The sequence below is a fragment of the Heterodontus francisci genome, chromosome 19, assembly GCF_036365525.1.
Source record: "Heterodontus francisci isolate sHetFra1 chromosome 19, sHetFra1.hap1, whole genome shotgun sequence".
Lineage (NCBI taxonomy): Eukaryota > Metazoa > Chordata > Chondrichthyes > Heterodontiformes > Heterodontidae > Heterodontus > Heterodontus francisci.
Genome location: NC_090389.1, coordinates 1,496,115 through 1,512,463, shown reverse-complemented (window position 1 = coordinate 1,512,463; position 16,349 = coordinate 1,496,115). Strand labels below are relative to the sequence as shown.

General features: G+C 44.4%; 1 protein-coding gene across 2 annotated transcripts in view; it reads right to left on the bottom strand.

The window, feature by feature from the left end:
• Positions 1-16,349, bottom strand: part of si:dkey-197j19.5 (EF-hand calcium-binding domain-containing protein 12) — a 127,168-nt gene that overhangs the window by 23,125 nt on the left and 87,694 nt on the right. For both annotated transcript variants that reach the window (XM_068052287.1, XM_068052288.1), the window contains exon 8: positions 4,536-4,661. In XM_068052287.1, the coding sequence (XP_067908388.1) occupies positions 4,536-4,661 (126 nt within the window). The remainder of the gene's footprint in view (positions 1-4,535; positions 4,662-16,349) is intronic.

Here is a 16,349-nt window from a genome sequence, read left to right as displayed (position 1 = left end):
TAGCCTATTGTCTTTTTTCCAATATGTAAAGTCCACAAGGCTGGTTTCAGCAGTGCCACCTGGGCTGTTTAGCAGCTGCCATGCACATTTGTTTTCTCAGACTCACTGGCTCCTTGTGAACAATCTGAAGGTCTGAGAGGGTGAAACACATTGTTCTTCAGGTATTATTCACAAAAAGTCTTTGATCGGTGTTCTCTGTTGCCCTGGTAACAAAAGTTTCTGTCTGATCTTTAAGCAGAGTTGATGTGATGTCACCTGACCTCTCTGACTCCACATGAAACTTTTAAAAATCAGTTTTTGAAAGACAAACATGTTACAAAGTCCAGCATTCATAACAGACCTGACCTATCCTTTAGAAATCTATGTTGGCTCTCTCTGAACAACTCACATGTCTAAATTCTCAGTCACTCTGATCCTAATAACAGATTCCAGTACCTTTCCCAGATCTGATATTAGTCAAGCAGGTGTAAAATTTCATTGAGAAGGATCGGAGACAGAAACAAAGAATAGAGTGACAATGGCAACTTTACAAACCAGGGGGCTAATTCCTGCATTCAGACTGTTTTGGAAGCTCATGACTGATGCATCAACAATTTCCTCACCAACTTCGTTTATACATCTACAGGTTCACATCCAGAGCAGGATTCATACTTAACAAAAAGGAAGTTGGTTGCTGGAGGTCAATTATCTCAGTCCCAGGACATCACTGCAGAAGTCACTCAGAGTAGTGTCCTAAGCCCAACCATCTTCAGTTGCTTCAATGACCTTCCCTCTTTCATAAGGTCAGAAATGGGGATGTTCGTTGATGATTGCAAAATGTTCAGCGCCATTCATGACTCCTCAGATACCGACGCAGTCCGTGTCCATGTGCAGCAAGACCTGCAGCTTGGGCTGATAAGTGGCCACTTACATTCATCCCACACAAGTGCCAGGCAATGACCATCTCAAACAAGAGAGAACCCAACCATCTCCCCTTGACATTCAATGGCATTACCATTGCAGAATCCCCAGTACCAATACCTTGGGGTTTACCATTGACCAGAAAGTGAACTGGAGTAGCCACATAAATACTGTGGCTACAAGAGCAGGGAGGAAGCTGGGAATTCTGTGGCAAGTAAATCACCTCCTGACTTCCCAAAGCCTGATCAACATTGACAAAGCACAAGTCAGGAGTGTGATGGAATACTGTCCACTTGCCTGGATGAATGCAGCTCAAAGAACACTCAAGAAGCTCAACATCATCCAGGTCAAAGCATTCACTCCCTCCACCACCAAAGCACAGTGGCAGCAGTGTGTACCATCTACAAGATGCACTTCGACAACTCGCTAAGGCTCCTTAGACAGCACCTTCCAAACCCTCGACCTCTACTACCTAGATGCATGGGAACACCACCATCTCTAAGTTTCCCTCCAAGCCACACACCATCCGGACTTGGAACAACTATAAGTATATTAAGAGTAAAAGGGTAGCTAGGGAGAGAGTAGGTCCCCCTAAGGATCAGTGTGGCAATCTATGTGTAGAGCCACAGGAAATGGGCGAGGTCTTAAATGAATATTTCTCGTCCGTATTTACCGTGGAGGTGGTCATGGAAGCTAGTGAGTGCAAGGGAGGGAACACCGATATCCTGGAGCATATCAACATTACAAAGGAGGAGGTATTGGAGGTTTTGAAGCACATTAAGGTGGATAAATCCCCAGGGCCTGACCAGGTGTATCCTAGGATGCTATGGGAAGCAAGGGAGGAGATTACTGGGGCCCTGGCAGAGATTTTTGTATCATCGTTAGCCACAGGTGAGGTACCGGAAGACTGGAGGATAGCTAATGTTGTGCCTTTATCTAAGAAGGGCAGCAGGATAAGCCAGGGAACTACAGGCCGGTGAGCCTTCCATCAGTGGTGGGAAAGTTATTGGAAGGAATTCTGAGAGACAGGATTTATATGCATCTGGAAGGGCATGGTTTGATTAGGGATAGTCAGCATGGCTTTGTGCATGGGAAATCATGTCTCACGAATTTGATTGAGTTTTTCGAGGAGGTGACCAAGAGGATTGACGAGGGCAGGGCGATGGACATTGTCTACATGGACTTTAGCAAGGCCTTTGACAAGGTCCCGCATGGTAGGCTGGTCCAGAAGGTTCAAACACATGGGATCCAGGGTGAGCTAGCAAATTAGATACAAGATTGGCTTGGTGACAGGAGGCAGAGGGTGGTAGTGGAGGGTTGTTTTTCAGATTGGAGGCCGGTGACCAGTGGTGTGCCGCAGGGATCGGTGCTGGGCCCTCTGTTGTTTATCATATATATTAATGACTTGGATGTGAATGTAAAGGGCATGATTAGTAAGTTTGCAGATGACACCAAAATTGGTGGTATAGTGGACAGTGAAGAAGGTTATCTAAGGTTACAACAGGATATAGATCAACTGGGAAAGTGGGCAAGGGATTGGCAAATGGAATTTAACACAGACAAGTGTGTGGCACAGTGGTTAGCACCGCAGCCTCACAGCTCCAGGGACCCGGGTTCAATTCTGGGTACTGCCTGTGCGGAGTTTGTAAGTTCTCCCTGTGACCGCGTGGGTTTTCGCCAGGTGCTCCGGTTTCTTCCCACCACCAAAGACTTGCAGGTGATAGGTAAATTGGCCATTGTAAATTGCCCCTAGTGTAGGTAGGTGGTAGGGAATATGGGATTACTGCAGGGTTAGTATAAATGGGTGGTTCTTGGTCGGCACAGACTCGGTGGGCCCTAGGGCCTGTTTCAGTGCTGTATCTATAAATTAAAATAAAATAAATAAAAATAAAAAAAGTGTGAAGTGATGCATTTGGGAAGTTAAACCAGGGCAGGACATATACAGTGAATGGCAGGGCCCTGGGGAGTGTTCTTGAGCAGAGAGACCTTGGGGTGCAAGTACATAGTTCCCTGAAAGTGGCTACACAGGTAGAAAGGGTGGTGAAGAAGGCGTAGGGCATGCTTGCCTTCATTGGCCGAGGCACTGAGTACAAGAGTTGGGACGTCATGTTACAGTTTTACACAACGTTGGTTAGGCCGCATTTGGAGTACTGCGTGCAGTTCTGGTTGCCGCACTACAGGAAAGATGTGATTTAGCTAGAGAGGGTGCAGAAAAGATTCACTAAGATGTTGCCTGGTTTGAAGGGCTTGAGTTATAAAGAGAGATTGGATAGGCTGGGGCTGTTTTCCCTGGAGCGAAAGAGGCAGAGAGGGGACATGATAGAGGTATATAAAATTATGAGAGGCATAGATAGGGTAGATAGCCAGAGTCTGTTTCCCTTGGTAGGGGTGACTAAAACTAGAGGGCACAGATTTAAGGTGAGAGGGAGGAAGTTTAAAGGGGATCAAAGAGGTACATTTTTCACACAAAAGAATAGTGGGTATCTGGAATGAGATGCCTGAGGAGGTGGTGGAGGCAGGAACAGTAGCGACATTTAAGAGGCATCTGGACAGGTACTTGAATGAGCAAGGCATAGAGGGATATGGAATTAATGCAGGCAGATGGGATTAGTATAGATAGGCATTATGGTCGGCACGGAAGCGGTGGGCCGAAGGGCCTGTTTCTATGCTGTACGACTCTAAGATCGCTGTTCCTTCACTGTCAAAATCCTGGAACTCTCTCCCCAACAGTACTGTGGGTGTGTCCAGGCTACATGGACTGCAGCGGTTCAAGAAGGTAGCTCACCATCACCTTCTCAAAAGCAACTAGGGATGGACAATAAATGCTGGCCAAGGCAAAGACACCCTCATTCCATGAAAGAATAAAAAAGTCACCCACTCACACTTTTGCACACTCAATTGTTCACATAAAGAGCTGGCCACCTGCTCATATCCTTGTATACACTCGATTTCATATCTGGAGCAAGTCACCCACACACATGCTTACACACCCACTGGTTCACATCCAGAACACATCGTCTACCGGCACTCTTGTTTACAGGTGGAGTATCTGGTATGGGAATACAGTAGTTGTTTTGTTTGAATATCAGCTGATCTCTTCGCGACCAGAGATCTAGTGGAAAACAATAATGTTAGATAGAACAGTAATGTTAGGGGTTGAAAGCCTGGTTTGCGCAGAGTTTGTACATTAAAGCCGGGGAGGCTGCTGGATAATAAGGACAACGAGAACTAGCTCCATTGATCTGAGCTGGGGAAGGTTCCCCTTTTGATCTATCCAATAACATAAGGCAGGATTGGGCTTATCTGTGAGACAATCCACTGCAGAATAAGAATAAAAGAGAATTCAGCATTCACAGAGCAAGTTACCTTGTCTCTCAGAAATGTCTCAATACCGTTCAATGAAGAGAAGTACTGGGAAAATTTCCTGCTGGCCCACAAATTATGTTATGGAATCTTTAAAACCCAATAGGACAGGCAGATAATGACAGCTGAATGGACCGTGGCACTCGCCAACTTATATGCAAAGATTTGGCACTTAAACTGGACCCCAGCTAGAGTTAGCATCTTCAGAGGTGAACCTGGAAATATGGTGGGGGTTGTAGTGGAGCAGGTGGGGAAAGAAACAATCATATTACCTCAGTTTTGTCTCTGGCTCTTCACTGGCTTCCTTCAGGCTACTGGTTTCCAGCTCCAGCTTTTTCTGGACATCCCCCTTCATCTGCACAAGTTCATGGTTGAGCTGATCCACAGCGATCTGCTGTCTACAATGTTGATAAGATAGGTTATTATTCACAGACATTCCTGCTCTGTTTGATACAGTGTCTGCCTGAAGCTATCGCAACAGAAACTCTCAAATCATGTGATTTATAAAATATGATGGTTCCTGAGGAGCCTGGACATGACACTTGCAAAGTGAAAGATCATTTACATTACTCATGCTACAATCCACATCCACTTCACCCTGCTATGGATGAATGTTACACTCATTTCAGTTAGAACCCTGTACGACTGCCCATACTCATATTTATTACAGTAAACTATTGTGTTTTAAAATGGAACACTGCAGATATTCATTCCTATCCGCAAGGACACAGGGAGATTTAAATTAAGGACTCATTATGATAAAGATGTTCTCTGATCTGACTGCACGCGCAGTTTTAGAAAATCACTGCGGCGAACTTCAGGCATTCTTTTTATCCGAATAAACTTCAAAACTGTAAACAGTTTCACACATTGAAATATTTTGACACTCATGGCCAAATGGTTTAAATAATCTCAGTATTCCCAACAACCAGAGAGTTCTGCTCCTCGGATTCATTCATAAAATACATTGTCATCATCAACCAAACCAACAGTGAAGTAAGCTAAATACTACACCGGAACACATTTAAAAGGATTGAGGTGGGCGCTAATTTAACATTTAAATCTACATTGCCACAGTCTTGCCCACTCCTTTATTCACGCTTTGCAACTTTCTGCACCCATCTACACTATTAACCATGCCACTTAATTTCGTGCTGCCAGCTAGCTTAGATATATGGCTTTCTATTCCTTCATCCAAATCATTTTGAAATATAATGAAAATCTGAGGCCCCAGTACAGAACGCTGGGAAACACCAATACACATCCCGCCAATTTGAATTTCTATCCATTATCCCTACTCTCGATCTCCTACCTCCAAACCAATTCCATATCCAACAACAAACTACAACAACAACTTGAATTTATATAGCATCTTTACTGTAGTAAAGCATCCCAAGACACTTCACAGGAACATTTTCAAATAAAATTCAACACAGAGCCACTTAAGGAGAGATTATGGCAGATGAAAGAGATAGGTTATAAGGAGCATCTTAAAGGGAAGAAAGTGAGATAAGGAAGTGGAGAAGTTTTGGGATTTCCCAGACTTCAGGGCCTCATCATCTGAAGGAATGTTAGCCAATGTTCGAGTGATTAAAATTGGGGATGCTCAAGATGCCAGAACTGGAGGAGCGAAGATATCTCGGAAGGTTCTAAGCCTGGAGAAGGATTTGAGAACAAGCATGAGAATTTTAAAATCAAGGCGTTGCCCAACTGGGAGCCAATGTAGCACTGCGAGCACAGAGGCGGTTTGAAGTGGACTTGGTGCGAGTTAGGACATAGGCAGCAAAGATTGTTACATGATTTCAAGTTTATGAAGGGTAAATGATGGGAATCCCTGCATTCGAATAGTCACGTCTAAAGAAAAAAAAGACACATTTGAGGGTTTAGCCGTGCATAAGCTTAGGCAGGTGCAAAGTCAGATGCTATGATGGAAGCTGAAATAGGCGGTCTTACTGATAGCATGAATATATGGTCAGAAGGTCATTTCGGGGTCAAATACGACACCAAGGTTATTAACAGTCTGGTATCAGCCTCACATGGTTTTCAGGGAGACAGATACAGTCGCTGGCTAGGGAACGAAGTTTGTGGCAGGGACCGAAGACAATGGCTTTGGCCTTCCCAATATTTAGCTGAAGAAAATTTCTGTCCATCCAATACAAAGATACCAGACAAGCTGCCTGACAATTTAAAGACAGTGGAGGGGTTGAGAGAGGTGGTAGTGAAGAAGAGCTGGGTGTCATCGGCATACATGTGGAAATTGATCCTGTGTTTCGGATGATGTCACCAAGGGCTGAGAAATAGGTGAGGCCAAGGATAGAGCCCCTTGGGGGCCACTGGTGGCAATGCACCAAGGCTCCTTAGACAGCACCTTCCAAACCTGCGACCTCCACCACCTAAGTCAAGGGCAGCAAATGCATGGGAACACCACAACCTGCAAGTTCCCCTCCAAGCCACACACCATCCTGACTTGCAACTATATTGCCGTTCCTTCACTGTCACTGGGCCAAAATCCTGGAACTTCCTTCCTCACAGCACTGTGGGTGAACCTACACAACATGAACTGCAGCGGTTCAAGAAGGCAGCTCACCACCACCTTCTCCAGGGAAATTAGGGATGGGCAATAAATGCTGGCCTAGCCAGCGATGTCCACATCCCATGAATGAATAAAAAAAAGTGCAGCAGCAGGAAGAGAAGCCACTGCAGGTCATTTTCTGGTTACATTGGGACAGATAAGAATGGAACAAGGTTAGTGTAGAACCAAGCAGTTGGATGACTGTGCAGAGACTTTGGAGGGTGGTGGTGTGGTCAAATGTGTCTAAGGCTGAAGACAGGTCGAGAAGAATGAGGAGGGAGAGTTTAGCTTTGTCACAGTCACATAGGATTTCTTTTGTGACTTTGCGAAGAGCTCTTTCAGTACTGTGGCAGGAACGGAAACTTGGTTTGCACACATACACACCCATTGGTTCACATCCATAGCCAGTGGATTGCCTCTAATTCCATCCTCTCTCATTATTGTGGAGTCTTCTTATGTAGAACTTTGTCAAATGTCTTCTGGAAATCCATACAAATAACTTTAGTGCCTCTTTAAAAAATTCATCGAAGGTTGTTATGCCTGACTTACCCTTTACAAATCTGTGCTGGCTCTCTGATCAATGCACATTTGTCTAAATGCTCAGTCACTCTGTCCCTGAAAACAGATTCCAGTACCTTTTCCACATTGACATTAGAACATAATAGGAGCAGGAGTAGGCTATTTGGCCCCTCAAGCCTGCCCCCCTGCCCCGCCATTCAATAAGATAATGGCTGATCTGCCCCAGACCTCACCTCCTCTTTCGTGCCAGATCCTTATAGCCCTCAACTCCCCGATGTTTCAAAAATTTATCTACTCCGCTTTAAATACTTTCAGTGATCTAGCCTCCACAACTCTCTGGGGTAGAGAATTCCAGACATTCACTACCCTCTGACAGAAGAAATTCCTTCGCATCTCAGTTTTAAACGAGTTTCCCCGTATTCTGTAACTATGTCCCCTAGTTCGAGATTCCCCCACTAGTCGAAACATCTTCTCAACATCTCCCCGTCAACCCCCTCAGAATCTTTTACGTTTTAAAAAGATCACCCCTCATTATTCTAAACTCTAATGAATAAAGGCCTGACCTGTTTAGCCATTCTTGATAAATCAATCCCTTCATCCCAGGAATCAGCTGAGTGAATCTCTTTTGAACTGCCTCCAGTGCCAGTATATCCTTTCTTAAATACGGGGACCAAAACTGCACAGTACTCCAGCTGCGGCCTCACCAACACCCTGTACAGTTGTAACAAGACTTCCCTATTTTTAAACTCCAGCCCCCGAGCAATAAAGGCCAAAATTCCATTTGCCTTCTTAATTACTTGCTGCTGCACCTGCATGCTAACTTTTTGTGTTTCATACACAACACCCAGATCCCTCTGTGCAGCACTTTTTTGAAGTCTCTGTCTATTTAAATAATAGTCTGGCTTTTCATTCCTCCTACCAAAGTGCATGACCTCACATTTTCCTACATTAAACTCCATCTGCCAGGTTTCTGCCCACTCATTCAACCTATCTATATCCCATTGCAGATTCCTTATGTCCTCATCACAACATGCCCCCCTCGCCACCTATTTTTGGATCATCAGAAAATTTGGATATATTACACTCTGCCCCCTCCTCCAAGTCGTTAATAGTGATAGTAAATAATTGAGGCATTAGGACTGATCCTTGTGGCACTCCACTAGTTACATCATTCCAACCTGAAAAAGACCCATTAATCCTGACTCTCTGTCCTCTGTGTGTTAACCAATCCTCAATCCATGCTAATACATTACCCCCAATACCGTGAGCTTCTATCTTGTGCAATAATATTTTATGTGGCACCTTATCGAATGCCTTCTGGAAATCCAAATACACTATATCTACCGGTTTCCCTTTATCAACTCTGCTTGTTATATCCTCAAAGAACTCGAACAAATTTGTCAAACATAATTTCCCTTTCACAAAACCATGTTGACTCTGTTAGATTGCGTTAAGCTTTTCTAAATGTCCTGCTATTTCTTCCTTAATAATGGACTCAAGCATTTTCCCAATGACCGATGTTAGGCTGACTGGCCTATAGTTTCCTGCTTTTTGTCTCCCTCACTTCTTGAACAGGGGAGTCACATTCAAGGTTTTCCAATCCGCTGGGACCCGCCAGGAATCCAGTGAGTTCTGGAATTTTTTGACCAATGCCTCCATTATCTCTGCAGCCACTTCCTTTCAAACACTTGGATGCAGACCATCAGGTCCTGGCGACTTGTCTGCCTTTAGTCCCATTAGTTTGTCAAATACTTTATCCCTCGTGATAGAGACTGTTACAAGATCTTTCCTCCCATTAGCTCCTTGCTTATCTGATATCTGTGGGATGTTTATAGTGTCCTCCACCGTGAAGACCGATGCAAAATATTGGTTTAAATTATCTGCCATTCCCATGTTCCCCGTTATCAATTCTCCAGTCGCATCCTCCAAGGGTACCATGCTCACTTTAGCTACTCTCTTTCTTTTTATACACCCATACAAGTTTTTGCTGTTTGTTTTTATATTTCTTGCCAATTTACTTTCATAATCAATTTTCACCCTCTTTATTAGTTTTTTAGTCATCCGCTACTGGTTCCTAAAAAATTTCCAATCCTCTGGCCTACCACTAGTTTTTGCCGCTTTGTATGCTTTAGTTTTTAATTGGATACTCTCCTTGACTGCCTTTGTTAACCAAGGGTGATTCATCCTTTTCATCGAGTCCTTCTTTTTGACCGGGATAAATTTTTGCTGAGCTTTATGAAATAACTGCTTAAATGTCTGCCACTGCTCATCCACTGGCCTTCCCCTTAGTCTATTTTCCCAGCCCACTTTAGACAACTCTTTCCTCATATCTCCGTCAATGCCCTTGTTTAGGTTGAGGACACTGGTTTGAAACCCAAACTGCTCGCCCTCAAACTGAATTTCAAATTCTACCATGTTGTGATTGCTGCCCCCTAGAGGATCCTTAACTACGATATCTCTTATTAATCCTACTTCATTACACATTACTAGATCCAAAATAGCCTGTTCCTGGGTAGATTCTGCAACGTATTGCTCTAAATAACAATCCTTGATGCACTCTACAAATTCATATTCCATGTTACCTCTGCCAATCTGATTTGTCCAGTCAATATGCTGATTAAAATCACCCATGACAATTGTAGCTCCCTTCTTACACGCCTCTATTATTTCCCGATTTACATTTTGTCCTACAGTGAGGCAACTCACTTTATATTTTGTCCTACTGTGAGTTGCCTCACTGTGGGACAAAATATAAATCGGGAAATAATGGAGGCGTTTAAGAAGGGAGAGACAATTGTCATTTGGGCAGCACAGTGGCGCAGTGGTTAGCACCGCAGCTTCACAGCTCCAGCGACCTGGGTTCAATTCTGGGTACTGCCTGTGTGGAGTTTGCAGGTTCTCCCTGTGACCGCGTGGGTTTCCGCCGGGTGCTCCGGTTTCCTCCCACAGTCAAAGATTTGCAGGTTGATAGGTAAATTGATCATTGTAAATTGCCCCGAGTGTAGGTAGGTGGTAGGAGAAGGGTGGGGATGTGGTAGGGAATATGGGATTAATGTAGGATTAGTATAAATGGGTGGTTGTTGGTCGGCACAGACTCAGTGGGCCAAAGGGCCTCTTTCAGTAAAAATAAAATAAATAAACTCCTCGGGGGCCGATAGACGACTCCCACCCATGACTTCTTCCCCTTGCTACTCCTTATTTCCACCCAAACTGATTCCACATCACGATCTATTGTATCGATATCACTATCCACAACCACACTGGTACCTCCCTTTATTAACAAAGCTACCTCACCTCCTTTTTCTTTGAGCCTGTTTTTCTGGAACGTCAAATACCTTTGAATATTGAGTTCCCAGTCTTTGTCACCCTGCAACCATGTCTCTGTAATAACTATCAAGTCATATTCATTTATTTCTATTTGTGCAGTCAACTCATCTATGCTGTTACAAATGCTGCGTGCATTCAGATAAAAAGCCTTAAGCTTCGACTTTGAACCATTATTACTCATTCTGGTTCTAATTTCTGCTTCACTCTTCTGCTTATATTTTCTGCCCCTTCCTGTCACACTTTGATTACCGTTCGCCTCTTCACTACCCTGCACCTCTACTCTCTCGTTTCTTTTTGATTTTTTAAAACTTCTCTTCAATTACTTTTGGCCCCACTAATTAGTTTAAAGTCCTATCTACAATCCTAGTTATACGATTCGCCAGGACACTGGTCCCAGCATGGTTCAAATGGAGCCCGTCCCAACGGAACGGCTCTCTCCTTCACCAGTACTGGTACCATTGCACAGTGGCGCAAGGGCGGCGCAGTGGTTAGCACCGCAGTCTCACAGCTCCAGCGACCTGGGTTCAATTCTGGGTACTGCCTGTGTGGAGTTTGCAAGTTCTCCCTGTGTCTGCGTGGGTTTCCTCCGGGTGCTCTGGTTTCCTCCCACATGCCAAAGACTTGCAGGTTGATAGGTAAGTTGGCCATTATAAATTGCCCCTAGTATAGGTAGGTGGTAGGGAAATATAGGGACAGGTGCGGATGTGGTAGGAATATGGGATTAGTGTAGGATTAGTATAAATGGGTGGTTGACGGTCGGCACAGACCAGGTGGGCCGAAGGGCCTGTTTCAGTGCTGTATCTCTAAAAAAAAATAATTGGAACCCATTTCTCCCATCCCAATCTTTGAGCCATGCGTTTACCTCTCTAATCTTATTTACCCTATACCAATTTGCATGTGGCTCAGGTAATAATCCTGAGATTATTACTTTTGAGGTTCTGCTTTTTAATTTGGCCCCGAGCTGCTCATAGTCCCTCAGCAGAACCTCTTTCCTAGTCCTACCTATGTTGTTGGTACCTACATGGACCACAACAGCTACATCCTTCCCTTCCCACTCCAAGTTCCTCTCCAGCCCAGAAGAGATGTCCTTAACCTTGGTACCAGGTAGGCAACACAGCCTTCGGGACTTGCTGTCTTTGCTGCATAGAACAGTATCTATTCCCCTAACTATGCTATCCTCATTACTACTAAATTTCTCTTTTCTCCCACCACTTGAATGGCACTCTGACCCATGGTGCTGTAGTCAGTTCGCTTATCCTCCCTGCAGTCTGTGCCCTCATCCACACAAAGAGCAAGAACCGCATACCTGTTGAACAAGGGCACTGGCTGAGGCTCCTCCAAATCTAAATTCTGGATTCAAATACCTGCCTCACTTGTAGTCACACCCGCCTGTCCCTGACCACGATCCAAATTTGAAGTAATTGATCTAAGGGGTGTGACCGTCTCCTGAAATAGTGTCCAGGTAACTCTTCCCCTCCCTGATGTGTCGCAGTGTCCGCAGCTCAGGCTCCAGCTGATTAACTCTGAGCCGAAGGTCCTCGAGCAGCCAACACTTGCTTCAGATGTGGTCACCGTGGATTGCACCAGTGTCCACCAGCTCCCACATACTACAGCTGCAACACATCGCCTGCCCAGCCATCTCTATTCTATTTCATTAATTTATTTGGATGTTTGATGCTATGTTTGATTTAATTTAAATTAAATATGTTACACCCTACATCATTTTTGTCAAAAACCTTTAATGTGACACCTTGTCAAATGCCATTTGGAATTCCAAGTACAGTACATCAACGGGCTCCCCTTTATCCACAGTCCATGTTACTCCTTCAAAGAATTCCAATAAATTGGTTAAACAGGATTTCCCTTTCACAAAACCATGCTGACTATTCCCGATTACCTTGAGTTTTTCTAAGTGCCCAGCTATAGCCTCCTTAATGATGGATTCGACCACCTTCCCCACGGCAGACGTCAAGCTAACTGGCCTATAGTTACTTGTTTTCTGCCTTCCCCACTTCTTGAACAGAGGGGATATATTTGCTACTTTCCAGTCTGATGGAACCTTTTCAGAATCTAGCGAATTTTGAAAAATTAACACCAACGCCTCGACTACCTCATTAGCCACCTTTTTGAAGACTGTAGGATGAAGCTCATCAGGACCCGGGGACTTGTCAGCCCGCAGCTCCAACAGCTCAGTACCACTTCTCTGGTGATTGTAATTTCACCAAGTTCCTCTCTTCCTTCCACCTCCTGATTTACAGCTATTACTGGAATTATTTTGTATCCTCTATAGTGAAGACAGAAGCAAAGTATTTGTTCATTTCATCCGCCATTTCCTTATTATCTACCATTAACCCCCCATTCTCACTCTCGAGGATAAACACTCACTTTACTTCCTCTTTTCCTTTTTAAGTACCTGTAGAAACTCTTGCTATCTGTTTTTACATTTCTAGCTAGCTTCCTCTCATACTCTAATTTCTTTGTCCTGATTAACCTTTTAGTCATTCTCTGCCATTCTTGATATTCTGACCATTTGACCTGCCACTCATCTTTGCACAACTATAGGCTTTTTCCTTGAGTTCAATGCTTTCCTTAACTTCTTTAGTTAACCACAGATGGTGGATCCTCCCTTGAGATTTTTTTCTTTATAGTAAGAATATACTTATCCTGAGTATGCTGAAATATCCCTGTAAATGTCTGCAACTGCTTCTCTATTGATCTATCTCCTAGCTGAGTAACACAGTTCACTTCAGCTAGCTCAGCTTTCATGCCCACATAGTTACCCTTGTTGAAGTTCAAAATACTTAACTTAGACCCACTCTTTTCCCTTTCAAACTGGATGTAAAATCCAATTATATTATGGTCGCTTCTACCAAGAGGTCCCTTTACTCTGACGTCATTAATTAATTCTGTAACATTCGACAATACCAGGTCTAATATAATCTGCTTTCTGGTTGGTTCCAGAATGTGTTGCTCTAAGAAACTCTCTCAAAAGCATTCTATGAACTCCTCATCCAGGCTACTGTTGCCAGTCTGATTGTTTCAGTTTATAAAAGAAAAATACTGCAGATGTGGAAATCTGAAATAAAATCTTGACTCTATCTTCCCACCTACACCCGTGATTCTTCTGACACCCTATTTTGACAATTTCCAGTTTCCTGGCCCCAACCACCTCCTCTTCATGATGGACATCCAATCTCTCTACATCTCCATCCCCCACCAGGACAGTTTGAGGGCTCTCCGCTTCTTCCTTGAACAGAGGCCCAACCAGTCCACATCCGCCACCACCCTCCTCTGCCTGGCTGAACTTGTTCTCACATTGTACAACTTCTCCTTTAATTCACACTGAAATATTATGTGCAGTTTTGGTCTTCTTATCTGAAGAAGGATGTTCTTGCTATAGAGGGAGTGCAGCGAAGGTATACCAGACTGATTCCTGGCATGGCGGGATTGACGTATGAGGAGAGATTTAGTTGGTTAGGATTATATTTGCTGGAGTTCAGAAGAGTGAGGGGGGATCTCATAGAAACCTATGAAATTCTAACAGGACTTGATAGGGTAAATACAGGAAGGATGTTCCCGATGGTGGGGAGTCCAGAACCACGGGTCAAAGTCTAAGGATATAGCGTAAACCTTTCAGGACTGAGATGAGGAGAAATTTCTTCAGCCAGAGTGGTGAGCCTATGGAATTCGCTGCCACAGAAAGCAGTTGAGGCCAAAACATTGTATGCTTTCAAGAAGGAGTTAGTTATAGCTCTTGGGTCTAAAGGGATCAAAGGGTATGGGGCAAAAGCAGGAACAGGTTACTGAATTGGATGAACAACCATGATCATAATGAATGGCGGAGCAGGCTCAAAGGGCCGAATGGCCTACTCCTGCTCCTATTTTCTATGTTTCTATGTTTAATTCCACTCACTTCCTTCAAGTAAAAGGTATTGCTATGGGTACTCGCATGGGTCTTAGTTATGCCTATCTTTTTGTGGGATATGTCGAACAGTCCTACTCAGGCCCCCTCCAACTCTTTTTCCAGTACATTGATGACTGCATCGGTGCCATTTCCTGCTCCCACCCCAAATTGGAAAACTTTATCTACTTTGCTTCCAATTGCCACCCTTCTCTCACCTTTACATAGTCCATCTCCGATACTTCCCTTCCTCGACTTCTCTGTCTCCATCTCTGGGGATAGGCTGTTTACTAATATTCATTATAAGCCCACCGATTTCCACAGCAACCTCGACTACACTTCTTCACACCCTGCCTCCTGTAAGGACTCCATTCCATTCTCCCAGTTTCTCCGTCTCCGATGCATCTGTTCTGATGATGCAACCTTCCACTACAGCGCTTTTGATAGGTCTTCCTTTTACCTCAACCGAGGGCTCCCCCCTCCCCCCACCACTGTGATTGACAGGGCCCTCAACAGTGTCCGGCCCATTTCCCGCACCTCTACCCTCACCTCTTCCCCTCCCCCCTCCAGACCCACGACAGGGTTCCTTTTCCATCCAACCAGCCTCCACATCCAAAGGATCATCCTCCGCCATTTCTGCCACATCCAGCGTAATGCCACTACCAAACGCATCTTGCCCTCCCTTCCTCTGTCAGCATTCCAAAGGGATCGCTCCCTCCGCGACACCCTGGTCCACTCCTCCATTACCCCTGACACCACAGCATCCTCCCTTGCAATTGCAGGAGGTGTAAGACCTGCCCTTTTACCTCCTCTCACCTCACTGTTCAAGGCCCCAAACACTCCTTTCAGGTGAAGCAGTGATTTACTTGTACTTCTTTCAATTTAGTGTAGTGTATTCACTGCAAACGCAGATTGGGTGACTACTTAGCGAAACACCTTCGCTCAGTCCTAAAACATGACCCCAAGCTTCCTGTCGCTTGCCATTTCAACACACCCCCCTGCTCTCATGCCCACATCCCTGTCCTGGGCTTGCTGCAGTGTTCCAGTGAACATTAAGGCAAGCTCCAGGAAAGGCATCTCATTTACCGGTTAGGCATGATACAGCCTACCGAACTGAACATTGAGTTCAATAATTTCAGAGCATGACGGGCCCCCCTTTTTGTTTTTTAAAAATCATTTTTATCTTATTTTAGGTTGTTACAGCATTCATATTTTTACCATGTGTCTGCCCACTGTTTTTCTTCATGTTTGTGCTTTTGGCCAGGGTTGTTCATTATTCTGTCATTTAACAGCTTCTCTGCACTAACGCTTTGTCTTTCACCACACCATTAACACACCCTTTGCTCCATGACTTTCTGGTCAGTTATTCTCTGTGACCCTCTGTCCTATCAACACCTTCCCTTTTGTTATCTTTTGCCCCACCCCCACTTAATTTGCTTAAAACTTATTACATTTCTAATCTTTGCCAGTTTCGATGAAAGGTTACTGACCTGAACCATTAACTCTGCTTCTCTCTCCACAGATGCTGCCAGACCTGCTGAGTTTTTCCAGCAGTTTTTGTTTTTATTCCGTATCCACCTTGCTGCACTTCCCTGCATCCCATGGGATTTTATTTTTTTAACCAGTCTGCCATGTGGGACCTTGCCAAAAGCCTTGCTAAAATCTATGTCAACCACATCAACTGCACTACCCTCAACTATCTTCCTTGTTACTTCTTCAAAATATTCGATCAAGTTGGTCATCCCTGAACAAATCCAGGCTGACTAT